Here is a 17,061-nt window from a genome sequence, read left to right as displayed (position 1 = left end):
TGGTGGCCCTCAAAACAAGAGGAGTTGAGTATAGGAGCAAAGAGGTCCATCTGCAGATGTACAGGCCCCTAGTGAGGCCACAGCTGGAGTATTGTGTGCAATTTTGGTCTGCAAATTTGAGGAAGGATATTCTTGCTATTGAGGGAGTGCAGCGTAGGTTCACGAGGTTAATTCCCAGGACGGCGGGACTGTCATATGTTGATAAAATGGAACGGCTAGGATGGGACAGTTTAAGAATAAGGAGTAAGCCATTTAGAACGGAGACGAGAAAACACTATTTCTCACAGAGAGTGCTGAGTCTGTGGAATTCTCTGCCTCAGAGGGCGGTGGAGGCAGGTTCTCTGGATACTTTCAAGAGAGAGCTAGATAGGGGGCTTAAAAATAGCGGAGTCAGGGGATATGGGAAGAAGGCAGGAACGGGGTACTGATTGGGGATGATCAACCATGATCATATTGAATGGCGGTGCTGGCTCGAAAGGCAGATTGGCCTACTCCTGCATCCTTTGTCTATTGTCCATTGTATACTCTCGAATTTTGAAGGATGAGAGGTTATCTTATTGAAACATATAAGATTATTAAGGATTTGGACATGCTAGAGGCTGGAAACATGTTCCTGGTGTTGGGGGTGTCCAGAACAAGGGGCCACATTTAAGAATAAGGAGTAAGCCAATTAGAACAGAGATGAGGAAAAACTTTTTCACACAGAGGGTTGTGAATCTGTGGAATTTTCCTCCACAGAAGGCAATGGAGGCCTATTCTCTGGATGCTTTCAAGAGAGAGTTAGATAAAGCTCTTAAAGATATCGGACTCAGGGGATATGAGGAGAAGGCAGGAACGTGGTACTGATTGTGGATGATCAGCCATCACAGTGAATGGCAGTGCTGGCTTGAGGGGCCGAATGGTCTACTCCTGCACCTATTGTCTATAAAAAAAAAAAAATCAGTTTTTTTCCTTCAAATTTTGAAAGTATTAAATTTTAGTACAATTTTGGTCAATTTTGATCACAAATTAGCTCCAACGGATCATAGGCAGACCCATTTTAGTGCTGTGGTACTTCATTATGATTTAATAACTTCCAATTTGGCCACCCATGTCATACATTGGTACCCTTACGGAAACACCCATATTTGAATATATCCAATTTTTAAAGTCCTTTGGTCAAGCATTTTTGAATGCCTATTCTAGTTTGGACTGAAACTGCTAGATTCAGTTATTAAATGTAATAACTATTACTAAAATGAATAGAGAAGTCACATGGTGTAACTATATTCAGTTATAACTTGGCACAGTATAATCACGTTAAAAAGGAAACCTGCATTACCATACAAATTTCGCAGCAAAGGAGGCTGCAAACCATTTTTTGCTACCATTTCTGCTATTGCAGAAATCCAAATTTAATTCAGCTTCCCTTTTCCTTCTCCACAACTTGTATATCAATGCAGCAGTTTAAAAGATACAATTCTTAAGAGCCTGACGAACTTAATAACTTTTTATAACAATACGTTTCAGAATGATTCAGAAATGTTTCCTAGTATCAGATTATAGTTCCTTGTACTTTAAAAACTCACTGTACTTAATGCAATCTACAATATCAAATTGGTACTTCAGTAAAAGCCATGCCAATGCTGAGGAAGATAGATTGCAGGACAGCGAATTAAGAATGATAGCACTTGAGTGGTGATAAAAGGTTCTTCAAATGATTGTGCCGGAAGTGGAGTAACAACAGATGTTCCTGCAGGTTAATAAAGTTAATGGAAGTATCAAACCACGTACAGGGCCTCATCTCAAAAGAAATAATGATGAAACAGAAGTTAAACTTTTAAGGAATCAAATTTAGACAAACTTATACAAAATTATTGAAGGCTCTTGCCTCCATATTATAAGAAAGGTTTAAGACACAGAAGGTGTAAACAAAATAAAAAGGTACAATTCTTAAATTAGAATCTAATAGGAAAGATTGAACAATCTAGTTGAGGCAGGTTCAATAACTACATTTAAAAGACACTTGGATAGGTACATGGATAGGAAAGGTTTAGAGGAATATGGGCAAAATGCAAACAAATGGGATTAGTTTCGATGGGGCGTCTTGGTCGGCATGGTTGTGTTGGGCTGAAGAGCCCGATTCCTCACTGTATGACTCAGTTGTTTATTTTCTCCAGGAAAGAAAAAATAAGGTGCAACCTTTATGATTTTGAGAGTGTTTGATAGGATAGGTCACCAGAAGACATTTTCACTTGTAAATGTAGTAAAGCAAAAAGAATAAAAATTGGAGTCATAAAAAGAATAAGCAATTAATCAAATTAAAGAAAACATAAAAATCAGAGTCATAAATAGAATAAGCAATTAATCCAATAAACAAAAAAATACTTTACATATAAGCTGATTGTAATGACAGATATTTTTTCCTCTTTCACCAGAAATAGTTGAAGTGGTCATTATAGTTATATTAAGGAAAAAGTTTGATGGAGAAAGGAATGAAGGATTTTGCTTACAGGGTTAAATAAAGTAGATTATAAAGGTTCATGTGGTGCATAAATATGAAATGAACTGGGGAGCCAAACGGTTTGCTTCTGTGTTATATATTGGTGGTAGCCAGGGCCTCATGCATCTTACTGGTGGTGCACAACATCCCATGCCATCTTGTTTGCGATAACCTTACAAACTGATTTACATCACCTTCAGCTTGAAGCAAATATTTTACGTAAAAGGAAATTATATCTGTTAACAACAAAGGTGTCTGGAACACCGCATTCTAAGCGATATGTAATATATGCAGTTCATTTGTACCTGGAGATAAATCTGTCATGGAAGAACCACGGCTGAATCCTCGGGAAAGGTTCTGAAACTTTGGCATTATTCTTTGAGGATGTGGACTGGTAAACAGCTGTTTTGGAGTCTGTCCAAACTCTAGTATCTGGGTTAGCATTGCTATCTTCTGATTTGGGTCCTCAATGCTGAAGACAAGAGATTGTAAGTTAGATGTGCTCAAAAACAGCTTGTTTGAATTGCATTTTAAATTATATCCTTCATGATGATGTTATAAAAGTGATGTAAAGCAGGCTGTATATTCATTACCTGTCCCAATCAACTCCTCCTTCGTAAGTCAAAGGATGAAACACTGTAACAAAGTGAAATTATAGTCATTTTTTTGGGGGCATTCAACCTTCCAGTTCTTTCTATATTTGATGGTAATGAACTTAAAAACTTAAATCAATTAAACACCAAGTTTCCCTTTTACGCACAGAATTAACATGAGAATTAATGTCCCGGTCCAGGTCTTGTTTGCTGCAATAAATCATTGATAAAGAATGACTAGTTTATTTTCATTGTCGTCTTGTACTTGGCATCGTATTTCAATGATCTCTGCCAACTAGAAATCGCCATAAAATCCTTTTGCATTACATCGCCAACATATTTTTCAAGGCCTCAAAAAGTTCTGAGTACTTCTTTTCTACTAGTTACCTTTCAAATGTTAAGACATTTTATCGGTTAACATGGCAATTCAAAGTGTTTTCACACAGGATTAGGATTATGCTTTCTTGATATTGGTCATAAATCACAGCATCTGAAGAGTTTCAATTAATTATTTTTTTTGAATAACAGTTAACAAATGAACAATTCAATATAAGTAGAGCACTAATAAAGGAAACTGATAGGGGAAAAGATCCATAAATAAGGTACTCGAACATAAATTCTGTTTTCAGCTTTGTATAAATTCTGTTACAGTACTGAAGACAAATTAAATCTATTCAAAAAGAATTGGGCTTTTTTGCCAATTAAATAAAATTTACTTATTTTAAACTTGCACACAAGCCAGATTGGATACTATTTTTTAGAATTCAGAACAAAGTCAGGCCAAAGCAACGTTATTTGTCACATACACGATATACAGTGAAATGAAAGTGGCAATGTTTGCAGGATTGTGCAAAACAACAGAACAGAACCAGTATTTACATTTAAAAAAGACACAATAGTATTTACGCCCTGGTGAGATCAGAGTTTACAGTCCTGATGGTCTGTGGGAAGAAACTCCGTCTCATCTTCTCAGTTTTTGCTGTGTGACAGCGGAGGCACTTTCCTGACCGGTCTGTGGCTGTGACTGTGGAACAGTCCATTGCTGGCGTAGTAGGGGTCCTTCATGATCTTGCTGGCTCTGGATCTGCACCTCCTGGTGGTCCTGCAGGGGGAGGGGAGTGTAGTTCCCTTGGTGCGTTCGGCCGAACGCATTACTCTCTGCAGAGCCTTCCTGTCCTGGGTAGAGCTGTTGCCAAACCAATAGCAATGTTTCCGGTCAGAATGCTTTCTTCATCGCCAGAGTAGAAGGATTGTAGGATCCTCAGAGAGACTCTGAATTTCCTCAGCTGCCTGAGGTGGTAAAGGCGCTGCCTTGCCTTTCTCACCAGTGCGGAAATGTGTGTTGTCCATGTCAGATCCTCTGTGATGTGCACTTCCAGGTATTTAATGATGTTCACCCTATCCACAGTTGTACCATTTATCCCCAGTGTCGTGTACGTCCTTGGTTATTGTGCCCTTCTAAAGTCTACAATCAGCTCCTTAGTTTTTGTGACATTCAAGAGGAGGCTCTTATTGCGACACCAAAATGCCAGGTCAGCCACCTCCTACAGGTAGGCCTTCTCATCGTTATCGGAGATCAGGCCTACCACCACTGTGTCATCAGCAAACTTAATGATGGAGTTAGAGCTGAACCTGGCCACACATTCATGTGTGTACAGGGAGTACAGTAGGGGGCTGAGGACGCAACTCTGGGGGGATCCTGTGTTCAGGGTGTCTCCCCATCTAGATGTCTCCCCATCTAGACCACCTGGGGCCTGACAGTCAGAAAATCCAGGACCCAGGCACACAGAGGAGTGTTCAGTCCTAGTTCCAGCAGCTTATCGGCAAGTCTGGTGGGGACTATGGTGTTGAAATACTATATTATTGTTGCACTATATTGACTCTGCAAAAGACTATTATTATTGTACTATATTTGTTATTTATTGAACTTTTTCTTTTTTTCTCTCCCTCGTTATGTACTATGTTAACATATTCACATATTCTGTTGTGCTGCAGCAAGTAAGAATTTCATTGTCTCATCCGGGACATTTGACAATAAAACACTCTTGACTCTTGAAAGCTGAACTGAAATCAATGAACAGCATCCTCACATAGCCCTCCTTCTGCCTGTCCAGGTGAGAGAATGTGGTGTGCAAAACCTGGGAGACCGCATCATCCATGGATCTGTTTGGACGGTATGCAAACTGCAGCGGATCCATGGTGCGACGGTGGAAGGCGCAGATGTAGTCGTTGATCAGCCTTTCGAAGCATTTCATGACCATTGAGGTGAGGTAGTCATTAATTAAAATATCCCACAAAATCAAACAATTAATCATGCCCAGAATCCTCAAAATTAAAGATATTTATGACAGAATTAATTAATTCATTTATACGGCTTTCTGTATGTCATTTAAAATAAAATACAAACATCCAATAGCAACACAAGACAGCAATGCTGATGTCCCAAAACATCCAGTAAGACCAAAGGAAATAAAAATATAAAAGGCCCAAATTCATCACATGCTTTTATAACAAAAAAGTCAATAACAGTGCTGCAAATCATGTGGTCATTCTGTAGAACTCTCATACATCAATGTTTCCTTTTCACTTGGGCTGCGCACTCTCCAACCAAACTTCTGAAACATCCTGCCCATTCTATTCCCTAGTTAATCAGTTCTAATGCTTGTACTGAATATCCTGCCGTTTGTGCAGAAAATGGCCCAGTCAGATTGTTCATTTCAGTACAAAGGAATTGATATCAAACTATCTCTGATCTCTGTACCTATGCATGCGGTGAAACAATTGTTCCTCATTATGCAATCTCTGTAAATTGCAAACCTGCTGAACAGTTTCAACTTATAATTTAAAAAAAACTGCGAATGAACATTGCTACAAGTTGCTGATATAACTAATGCCTTCAAATCCAGCTTGACATTCCAATTACTGAAATTAATAACTTGTAAGGAATACAAATTCTTACAATCAAATTTATATATTTCTACTTTTGAACATTATAATTTTAAAAACAAGCAGTTTTTACAATATTAGAAAAACATACCATTGTAGACTGCAATGGCTTCACTTCCCCTTTGCTTATAGCCAAATATCAGATCAATCCACTCGTGTAGATGTTCAGAAACATACTGACTTTCTAAAGCATTTCTGTTCTTCTTTAGAAAATCATCAGGACCTACAGAACACAATTAGTTTTAACTCATTCATTTTAACCACATAAATTCAATAATATAAATCGTAATTTTTAAATAGAGCACCAAAATAAAAGATTTAAAACATTCCAGCATAATCTAGTTTATTTTTCGAATTGGTTGGAAAATTAAAATTATTTTTGATTTTGTAATTGCGTTGTATTATTCACCCTTCATGCCCATAATTTCCTTGACTTTTGTATTTCACAGATGCAATCTTATTCAATGTTAGCAATGCTTAATGTGGTAACAAATAGTTACATCACAGAAATCAGTACTATTATATTTTGACACATAATTGTAGTTTTGCACTAAGGAGGTTGAAGAGTAATTGTGTTAAATTAATTTCAGGTAATCCACAATTTTTATTGAAGAATTGGGGACAAATATTAGCTGGGATTATATGTAAAAGTTATGAAATTACAAATGCTACTTTAATGAGATTATGATGTCCAAAACCTTTGGAACCAGACCAGGTTTATTCCAAGCCATATTTATAATCAAAGTGATTTTTTGTTTGCAATAAAGTTAGGAATCAAGAACAAATATAGATTTAAGATTAAATAAAGAAAGATCTGATGAAAGAATAAGTTCAACATCATGCACATTGTATGACATGTTTACAAAATGATAAAGAGTATTTTCATGCATCTTTGAGTACATACTCATCTTATGTTAGCTCAATTTCAATACTGAGAATATGCCGTCTCCCTATTCACTTATTACATTTAATGTTCTGTTATGTTCAAATTCAATGCATATGTGATTCCAATAATTAATGTTGCTGGTGCATGGTTTCAATTTAGTACAAGCAAGAACCAATAATTTATTAACCATGTTCAGCTTGGCTGGAGAAGGATTATCAGTTACTAGTCTCAAATCGAAACTTTATTATAAATACACCCTAAATAGGTAGCACAATGGTACAGCTGGCAGTGCATAGGCCGATTAACCCCCAAGGGGCAGGAAATAAGAGAACATATGCATGAAACAGCAAATTATTGCTATGAGAATACTGGTTATAGAAGATACTGAAAGAGCCACTCGAGTAAATAATTACTGATAGGTTAAAAAAAGCACTTTATTAACGCAGGCTCTATTTGATGGCTATTTGTTTTATGTTATAGTTATACCTCAGCCCCAACCATCTTCTCTAGCGAGTGGAGCCAATCTTCAGAACAGCTGGGAAACTGTACAATCATTGTTGAATGCACTATCATTAAAGCATTAAATAAAGTACCATGGAATCATTGAATCCTGTCATGGTCATCTGAATCTCATTAGTTAGTTGAGTTGCAGTTTACAAACAATGCTTAAATTGGTTCACATCTGAAGGCTGACCTTCAAGACACTGTCAACTTATTTACCAAAGCAAATAAGATGGGGCTTACATTCAATATCTGCAAGGCCAAACACCTCTACACACCTGTTACACAACACTGCTCACTGACAATAAAAGTTCACCGTGAGAGCCAGAAAAATGTGAACCACTTTTGATGTAGAAAAGTATGGCACAGGAACAAGGCTTTTGGCCTACAGTGTCTGTGCTCAGCATGATGCCAAGATAAACTAACCTCATCTGCCTGCATATGATCCCTCCAATCCCTGCATATCCATGTGTCGATCTAAAATCCTCTTAAACAAGACTATTGTATCTGCCTCCGTCACCACCATATCCCAGGAGAATTTCTTGGCAAAGACAGACATCAATGATAAATTCATCACTATCTTCATTATTCAACCACATCCTTTGATTGATTGAGAAAAAGGGTACTTGAAGTTCAAGACCTTAGACTTGGCACAAAACCTATGGCAGTAATCAGAGCTCTCATATTATTTTGAGACCTGGAGCACCTATAAAAAGATGCTCAAAGCACTGGAAAAATACCACCACAACTGTCCTTACAAAATCCTCCAAATTCATTGAAGGATAATCAATGCAATGTTAGCATCCTCGCCTAGACCAGCATTGCCAGCAATACTTTGGGCATCGGGTGGCACCACCAGCAGTGGCTGCCTTGCCAACAGTCTGCCTGTCCTTTCTTTTTTGTTATTTTTAGTACATGTTAAAAAGTATGTTTTAGTGTTCCTTGGTTTGTTTTATGTGGGGGTTGGGGGGGCTGGGGGAAACTTTAAAAAAATGTCTTACCTCGACGGAGATGTGATTTTTATCCCGTATCATATCTCCGTCCCCACTGCAGCCTAACATCATGGAGTGGTGCGGCCTTTCCTGGAGACCGACGGGAGCTCTAAGCCGGACTTTGACATCGCGGGTCCCTTTGCCGGAGATCGAAGCTCCAACCGCGGGGCGTGTGCGCGGTCTCTGGTAAGAAGACGCCAACTAGGGAGCTCCATGCCGCGGAAAGAGTTTCAACCGCTCCGTTGTGGGAGTTTCGATCACCCCAACTTTGATCACCCCAACTTCGATCGTCGGCTGCGGGGGCTTTAATTGCCCCGACTGCGGATGGTTTAACAGCTCCGACCGCGGGAGAACAAAGAGGAAGAAGATTGAACTTTATTACCTTCCATCACAGCGAGGAATGTGGGGGAGCCGCTGTGGCGGATGCTTATGTTAACTTTTATTTTATGTGATTGTGTGTCTTGTTGCTTTTCACTTAGTATGGCTGTATGGTAACTCAAATCTCACTGTACCTTAATTGGTACATGTGACAATAAACTCCCCTTAAGACCTTGAAACCTTATTCACATGCTCGACACCAAGTTCCTGAAACTGACACTCTATTTCAGGCCACCAAAACCTCCCCCCCCACCCACTATAATAGAGTGTGAGCAAGTAATCCTCAATCCTGAAAAACTTACATTCATTCCATTAAGATCATTATCCATTTCTCTGTAAGTGATGGATCCTTTAGTTCTGTAATTTACCACGATTTTAATGGTCCTCCAATCTAGAATCCTGAACCTCGCTTACATTATAAGCACACCCTTTGCTGGTACAGGTGCACAACCTTTTATCCGACAGCCTTGGGACCAGACACTTTTCGTAATTCGGAATTTGTCGGCCTTCGGAATGGAAATTTTTTAGCGTAGATTTTAATGGCTGGCTCAGTGGTAGAGTGCTCGGCTCATATCCACAAGGTCGCGAGTTTGCGCCTTGATCCCGGCAGTTCCTCGGTCGCGAGTTTGAGTCTTCAATGTAGTTTATTCTTGCAGAATAAATGTCTGTATGAAATGCAGTGTGTTGAATGAATTCCTGAATTTGTAAATGTGACCGCAGCATTGAATCACCTCTCGCACTCATGTCACCCTAGCGGGGCTACATGCCCTTAGGCGGCCTAAGGCGACATTTTCACACTCTTATATCCGTGTGCAGCAGAGGCGACGTGCGTTTGGCGCCAAACGTGAGCTTTGGTGTGCAGACGACATCCTGGAAAAAATGTCCGGTTTCTTCCAGGTAGGCGATATACCCTCCCGGGCAATATACCCTCCACTTCTCTTTTATGAAGGGGATTTAGTTCCCCTTTCTTCCAGGACCGACCGGAGGTTCCACTGTCACCTCTGCGGGCCACCCTCAGTGAACGCTCACTCAACTTTGTCTTGGGATTCCTACTCTCCCGCGCAATGTACCCTCACCTTCTCTTTTATGAATGGGGATTTAGTTCCCCTTTCGTCGAGGACCGACCGGAGGTTCCGCTGTCACCTCTGCGGGCCGCCCTCGGTGAACGTCCTGTCTCCCTGTCCCTGGGATAGCAGGGGGCGATCAAACAGCACAATACCCCCCTCCCCCTCCAACTCCAGAGGAATCCGCTCCCCGATGGGCCGCTACGGCGACAAGTGGCAGTTCGCCCACAGCCCGAGCTGCGCGACCCCAAGAACAAGACGTACCTTGCACACCATCAGCTTCTGCCCCTACGGGGAGCGTGTTCCTCTGGAATTGGAGCGGGGCTGGGCTGGAGTTGCTGATCTGGGATCTCCGTGCTTTCAGTGGGCCTGGGGGTCGGTGTCCCGATGAGGAGGCACAGCTCGGGCTGTGGGCGAACTGCCACTTGTCGCCGTAGCGGCCCATCGGGGAGCAGCTTCTGGTGGTCCTGATGTCTCCCGCTAGTTTGCAGTTTTCCTCTGGAGTTGGAACGGGGCTGGGCTGCTGCTGGCTGTGGGTCTCTGGGATCTCCGTGCTTGCAGTGGGCCTGGGGGTCGGTGTCCCGTTGGTCCTGACGTCTCCGGTGACTGGCATTGTATGTGACAGTGCAAAGCCCCCACGCCGGTGCAATGGGCGGGGAGCTGGAGAGGGGAGGGAGGGGGTCACACACATAGCCGGGAAGCAGAGGGGTGTAGGTGGGGTGAAACTGAAGGGAGCGACAATCTGCTGCTCCCTGCCCGCTGAGTTAAAAAGTTCCCACGCAAGACTCACGATACACTGTGTATCGTGAGTCTACCGTGGGAACTTTTTAACTCAGTGGGCAGACAGCAGCATTTTGTCAATTATTAATCCTCCCGCGCAATATACCCTCACCTTCTCCTTTATGAATGGGGATTTAGTTCCCCTTTCTTCGAGGACTGACCGGAGGTTCCGCTGTCACCTCTGCGGGCCACCCTCGGTGAACGTTTTCAAGGACCTTTCTTCAAGGACTGAAAAAATGTCTGCTATTCGGAGGTTTTCGTTATTTGGATCTTCGGATAAAAGGTTGTGCACCTGTACTTTTATCTGCCCAAGCTCAAAACTCTAGAATTCCTTCCCTGAACACAATCCCCTTCCTAAACCTCTCCGCCCTTTCTTCAGATGCTTCTTAAAACCACTCTTTGGTCTCACTTTCTGAATAACCCAATGTCAAATTTAGTTTGTTGCCCCTTCTGTTTAGCATGTGGGAACATTTTACTTAATTAAAGTGTTAAATAAATACACTTTCCAATTTTGTAAGTATGAATTAGAATTTCAATGTAATATATATTTATATATGTCTGGAATGGCAGAAAGAATAACCGAAGGTTGAACATTACTAAAGGTATAATTACCTGTTGCCCATGGTGGAAGTTCCACAGAGTCCACCGTTTTCCCCCCTTGCCTTTTTCCAAGATCCAACTTCAAATTGTTTACAATGAAGCTGGAATTTGTGCCATAAAACTCTGGTATCAACTGAGAAATGAAAAGGGAAATGATGATTGGTAAACTAGATGCTAATTAAAATAGTTTATTCTCTATGTTGACACCAGTAATATACCAGAATTACCTCTTACCTCTTTGAAGTCTGTGGCTCCTTCTAAACAATTTTTCCATGTCTCTGCAAAACTGAATTTAGACCAAGTATTTATTGAAAAACATAAATATGTTGGTTAACTCATAAATGACAAATTGCCTGAAGTATTAAAACAAACCTGTTGAACATTCTATCAGCATTGTCAAACTTCCCATTTTGCAAACACAACATGTACTCGGGCGCTGAAAAAGATACAATAAGTTACCTCTTAAAAAATCTTTGTAAACCATATTTAGTAATGTAAAATGCTGACACTTTCCACAGATCTGATTGCATCTATAAAGAGTGTATGCCAGATAATATTTTCTGCTGGCTGTGCTGTTCAACCTTCTCAGTTTCGATTTCAAGCTTTCAGAATCTACAGCCTTTTGAATATTTAAATTGTAAATTAATTTAGTTTAATCATTGAAGTACACTGGAAACTTTCAGAAAAATTACAGAGATAATGTTTTACAGTGCACAGCTAATTTGCAACATCCAAGTAAAAAAGACATAAGAAGAGCCAAACGCACTGGACAAATATATAGTGACGCTGTGCACACCAAATTATGTTTTATCTACTGATTATATTGCGTGAAAAATAGTGCAGTGGTAGAAGCATATGCAGAACAAAATTCATGACAACAATTCACTGGATGTAGGCACTGGATGTACTCGTAATTGAAAAGATCAGCCTTTAATATCCATTCTCAGTTGGCTTTGGCCAGTGAGACAGCGCACTGTGGCAATAATGTGCTATTTCACGCAGTGTATAGTGGCAGTCACCGCCATGATTACACTTCCATAATGAAATTGGGAAGAGGGTTCCAGCATTTGGCTCAGTTACATTGAAAGAATAGCAATATCTTGTGTGTGGCTTCAATGGGAATTTGCAGCTGGTGGCATTCTCCCATGTATGTTGCCCTCAACCTTTTAGATAATAAATCATTACTAATGAAGAATCATATGTAAAATTCTGGTTTATGAAGATGTTGCCACGACTAGAAGGCCTAAGCTGTAGGGAGTAGTTGGGCAAGCCTGGACTTTATTCCTTGAAGCTCCGGAGGCTAAAGGCTGAGTTTGTAGAGGTGTATAAAATAATGAGGGGAATTGATGAGGTGAATTCAGTCTTTTACCCAGCGTATGGAGATCACGAAACAGAGGACATAAAATTTAAGTTGAGGTGAAAGATTTAACAATATTCAGTGGGGCAATGTTTTCACTCAGAGGGTGGTGGATATGTGGAATGAGCTAACAGAGTTGGCAGTTACCATAACAGTATTTAAAATGCACTTGAACAGGCACATGGATAGGAAAGATTTAAAGGGATATGGACTAAACACAGGGAAATGGGACATGGGGTTAAAGGGTCTGTTTCTGTGCTGTATGTCGAAATGAATGGAAATGGCAATATAAACATTAAAACAATTTTAATATTTACCTTTTGGTTTCATTTTCTGAATTGTATGCCTTTAAGGATTGAAATGTAGCTCATAGTAGCATTTCTGTCGTCAAGAATTCAGTTATCAAACAGTTGCCATTTCAGTACTTGATCAATCAGTCATGCCATTTTCACAGATTTTAGCAAACATGATAAGATGATCATAAAATAATGTGAGGAGGTAAGATGTCTCTCCTGTTTCAGAATATTCATAAGATCATGTGATAGGAGTAACATTCTTGATTAGTACAGATTTCAGAAGTAATGGGGAGAGGCAGGAGAATGGGATTAGAAGGGAGAGAGAGATCATGTGATAGACTTGACGGGCCGATCAAGTCTAATCCGCCATTCAATCATGGCTGATCGCTCTCTCCCTCCTAACCCCATTCTCCTGCCTTCTCCTCATAACCTCTGATGCCTGTATTAATCAACAATCTATTTATCTCTGCCTTAAATATATCCAATGACTTGGCCTCCACAGCCTTCTGTGGCACAATTCCACAGAATCACCACCCTCTGACAAAAAAAAGAACGTCCTTTAATTCTGAGGCTTTGACCTCTAGTCCTAGACTCTCCCACTGGTGGAAACATCCTCTTCACATCCACAAATTTAGATTTTAAATAGACCAGAAAATAAATTATATGTTTACAAACTGCTAAACTAATAAGAAAATAAATATCATTAAAAAAAAACCCCACTAGAGCAGCCCTTTCCAAAGACCTGGAAATTTGATACACGGTTTGATTTTTTTCTAGAATCACACAGATGGTGTGATAACATCATCACCAGATTTTACAATATGTGGATTTAACTCTTTATGCTAAAAATCACTGAGAATTTATTAACAAGGGGAAAATTAGGTAACCTTACCAACTCTCACAAGGTAGAAGAGAACATAACCTGGGGAAGAATAGTGACTTCCATACATGAACTTTGGTTCAGGCATTTCTCGATAGCGACTCTATAACAAAACAAAAGCAATTGTGAATCTATTTTTGTGTACGTGCTCTGGAACAGGAACACTAAAACAAAATAATAGATACTGGAAATCTAAAATAAATCAGAAAATTGCTTGTGAGATTAAGCAATATTTCTAGAGATAAACCAATGTATTGCTTCTAGTCAATCACCATTCATTGGATGACATCACATTGATGTTTTGTAAAATTATTATTCCTTACAATCAGGCCACTTCAATTTCTCTACTAATCAAAAATGTTAACACACAGAAATGGAATGCTTTGCTTTTTGGAAACTGACTATGAGAGTGTATCATGGGTATACCTGAGTGGAGAGAGTGAACACATCCAAGTTCCTGGGTATGCATATTTCTGGATATCTGTTCTGGGACAACACATTGATGTAATCACAAAGAAAGCTCATCAACACTACTTCCTTAGATGGTTGAGAAGATTCGGTATGTCGATGAATTCTCTCTTGAACTTCTACAGGTGTATGGTAGAGACAATACTGACTATTTGCGCCAGCCTAGTTTGGCAACTCGTACGCTATGGAGACTACGAAGAGTGGTAGACACTGCCCAGTCCCAGGCCAAGAAGTTGTTACACCTGACAGCACCCACACCCTGGGCAACGGCTTTGAAATGTCTTTCAACCAGGTGTGGGTACCCTCAGTGAAATAAGGACTTGCTCATCCTAGTGTGTAAAGAGTGTTCTCGGGGAGGAAAAACAGGGTGATTCAGTGACCAAGGCAGCTGTCCAGCAGTGTGCTACAGAATGAATAGGCACATCTGAGCACATTAGACTTGGACATTCACTGCAGTCAAAGAAATGACCAGTCATAACACCTCATCATGCCACTGGACTTGGACCTCTGCACCTGAGGGGGTGGGGTTGCACCCGTGCTGCAGCTTCTCCACCTTAAACTCTTTCACACACTCGTATTGTGCAACGTTTAACTTCAACTCTTCATTCTGACATCTTCAAATTTAATAGTCAATCAACACAGTAGGGATACTCCAAGACATGATCAGGAACAGAAATTAGACAAACTTTATATACACAAACAATACACCTTTATCTGAAAACTATGCATAATGCCTCACAATATGAAATTTAAGACTTTTTAATAAGTTGTACCATCCCAGGGATAATTTTGTACCATGAATTCACTTTCTAGGAATTAGACAGTGACTGTTCACAATAATTTCTGAGATCAACCAATCTACTGGAGGAACTCTGATGTGGGGTTCCGACCCAAAATGGGGATGGATTTAACCTCCCACAAATGCTACTTTAGAACTGCAGTGAATAAAGATGAGGCAGGTACAATTGCAACAACTCAGAAAAATTTAGACAGGTACATGGCAGGCACGTGCCGTCAGGGTAGGCACTGCCTACCCTGACTAAAATTATAAAATGGTAATTACTAAATATAAATAGTAAAGGCATGGGGGAATTATGCCTATCTAAGAGATCGACCTCTTAGGTAAGCATAATTCTCAGTGCCTTTCCTCCGCAGCAGTTGCAACGCGCGAAGGTCTGTGCAGCCCATGTGCCGTCAGCGCTGCCTCAAGCCGTCTGCCTTTGCTGTACTGCACAGGCGCAACACTAGTTTCTTGTCGGGTTTTTCAAATATGGATGCCATTATCTGAAGAGTATCTTAGAAAACAAAGAGAGAAGAATGGAGTTCGTGTACCAATAATAGAAACATAGAAAATAGGAGCAGGAGTAGGCCATTCGGCCCTTCGAGCCGGCACCGTCATTCAATATGATCATGGCTGATCATCCAACTCAGTATCCTGTACCTGCCTTCTCTCCATAACCCCTGATACCTTTAGCCACAAGGGCCATATCTAACTCCCTCTTAAATATAGCCTATGAACTGACATCAACTACCTTCTGTGGCAAAGAATTCCTGAGATTCACCACTCTCTGTGTGAAAAATGTTTTTTCTCATCTCGGTCCAAAAAGATTTCTCCCTTATCCTTGAGCCCTTGTTCTGGACTTCCCCAACATCAGGAAGAATCTTCCTGCATCTAGCCTGTCCCACCCCTTAAGAATTTTGTAAGTTTTGTAAGATCCCCCCTCAATCTTCTAAATTCTAGCGAGTACAAGCCGAGTCCATCCAGTCTTTCTTCATATGAAAGTCCTGACATCCCAGGAATCAGTCTGGTGAACCTTCTCTGCACTCCCTCTATGGCAAGAATGCCTTTCCTCAGATTAGGAGATCAAAACTGTACGTAATACTCCAGGTGTGGTCTCACCAAGACCCTGTACAACAGCAGTTGAACCTCCCTGCTCCTATACTCAAATCCTTTTGCTATGAATATACCATTTGCTTTCTTCACTGCCTGCTGCACCTGCATGCCTACTTTCAATGACTGGTGTACCATGACACCCAGGTCTCATTGCATCTCCCGTTTTCCTAATCGGCCACTTACCACAATAATGTGGTAAGTACATTTCTTGGTGCTATATGTTATTAAATACCGTATTTCCCGGGGTGGGGGAGAGTTCCGTTCACAGCGTTTGGGGAGTCTGGCCTGGGGTAAAGTTGCGGGGAGGGCAGGAGCATTGTGAAGGAGGGGATCTGGATCATGCCAGTAACCCACTTGCGAAGCTCCTTTCACGGAGCCATCGCATTGAGGGGGGGGAGAAGTAGCTCGGGTGACTTTGAGCGGCCGCCGGGCCGGGCCGGACAGCGGAATCGCCTGCCACCTCAGCGCCTTCTGCCGGCCCCCGCTCACCTCTGGCAGATCTCCGTCTAAAAACCTCGCTCCTGCTCACTTGCCACACTCATGTCAGCCGCTTCCCGCAAATCCTTCAATTCCGACAGCGCGATTGAGGTTACTCGGCTGTGGGAATTTAAGGATTTGCAGGAAGCGGCTGACATGAGCAGGTGAGAGGTGTTCAAATGGAGAGCACTGCCAAAGTTGAGCGGGCCGGCAGAAGGCGCTGAAGTGGTGACCAGTTCTGCTGTCGGGTCCCGGCGGCTGCTCGCAGCCACGCGAGCTGCTTCTATCCCTGGCTACAATGCGGTGGATCCGCGCCTTGAGCGCCGCAGCAGCGGTGAGTGAGTTACTGGCATTATCCCTGACCCCCTCCTTCTCAACACTCCTGCCCTCCCTGCAACTTTACCCCTGGCACAGACTCTCCACACGCTGTGAAAGGAACTCTCCCCCCAATTGGTCCCTTGAACAAG

General features: G+C 41.3%; 1 protein-coding gene across 1 annotated transcript in view; it reads right to left on the bottom strand.

Annotated features, from left to right (window-relative positions):
* nsmaf (neutral sphingomyelinase (N-SMase) activation associated factor) overlaps positions 1-17,061 on the bottom strand; it is a 95,964-nt gene that overhangs the window by 36,821 nt on the left and 42,082 nt on the right. Inside the window, exons 15-21 of the mRNA XM_055634019.1 lie at positions 13,768-13,858; positions 11,595-11,658; positions 11,457-11,508; positions 11,235-11,355; positions 6,113-6,244; positions 3,076-3,118; positions 2,788-2,954 (exon numbers count right to left, since the gene is read on the bottom strand). Coding sequence (XP_055489994.1) covers positions 2,788-2,954; positions 3,076-3,118; positions 6,113-6,244; positions 11,235-11,355; positions 11,457-11,508; positions 11,595-11,658; positions 13,768-13,858 — 670 coding nt within the window. The remainder of the gene's footprint in view (positions 1-2,787; positions 2,955-3,075; positions 3,119-6,112; positions 6,245-11,234; positions 11,356-11,456; positions 11,509-11,594; positions 11,659-13,767; positions 13,859-17,061) is intronic.

Source organism: Leucoraja erinacea, chromosome 4 (genome assembly GCF_028641065.1).
Source record: "Leucoraja erinacea ecotype New England chromosome 4, Leri_hhj_1, whole genome shotgun sequence".
NCBI classification, from domain to species: domain Eukaryota; kingdom Metazoa; phylum Chordata; class Chondrichthyes; order Rajiformes; family Rajidae; genus Leucoraja; species Leucoraja erinaceus.
This window is presented reverse-complemented; position numbering and strand designations above follow the sequence as displayed.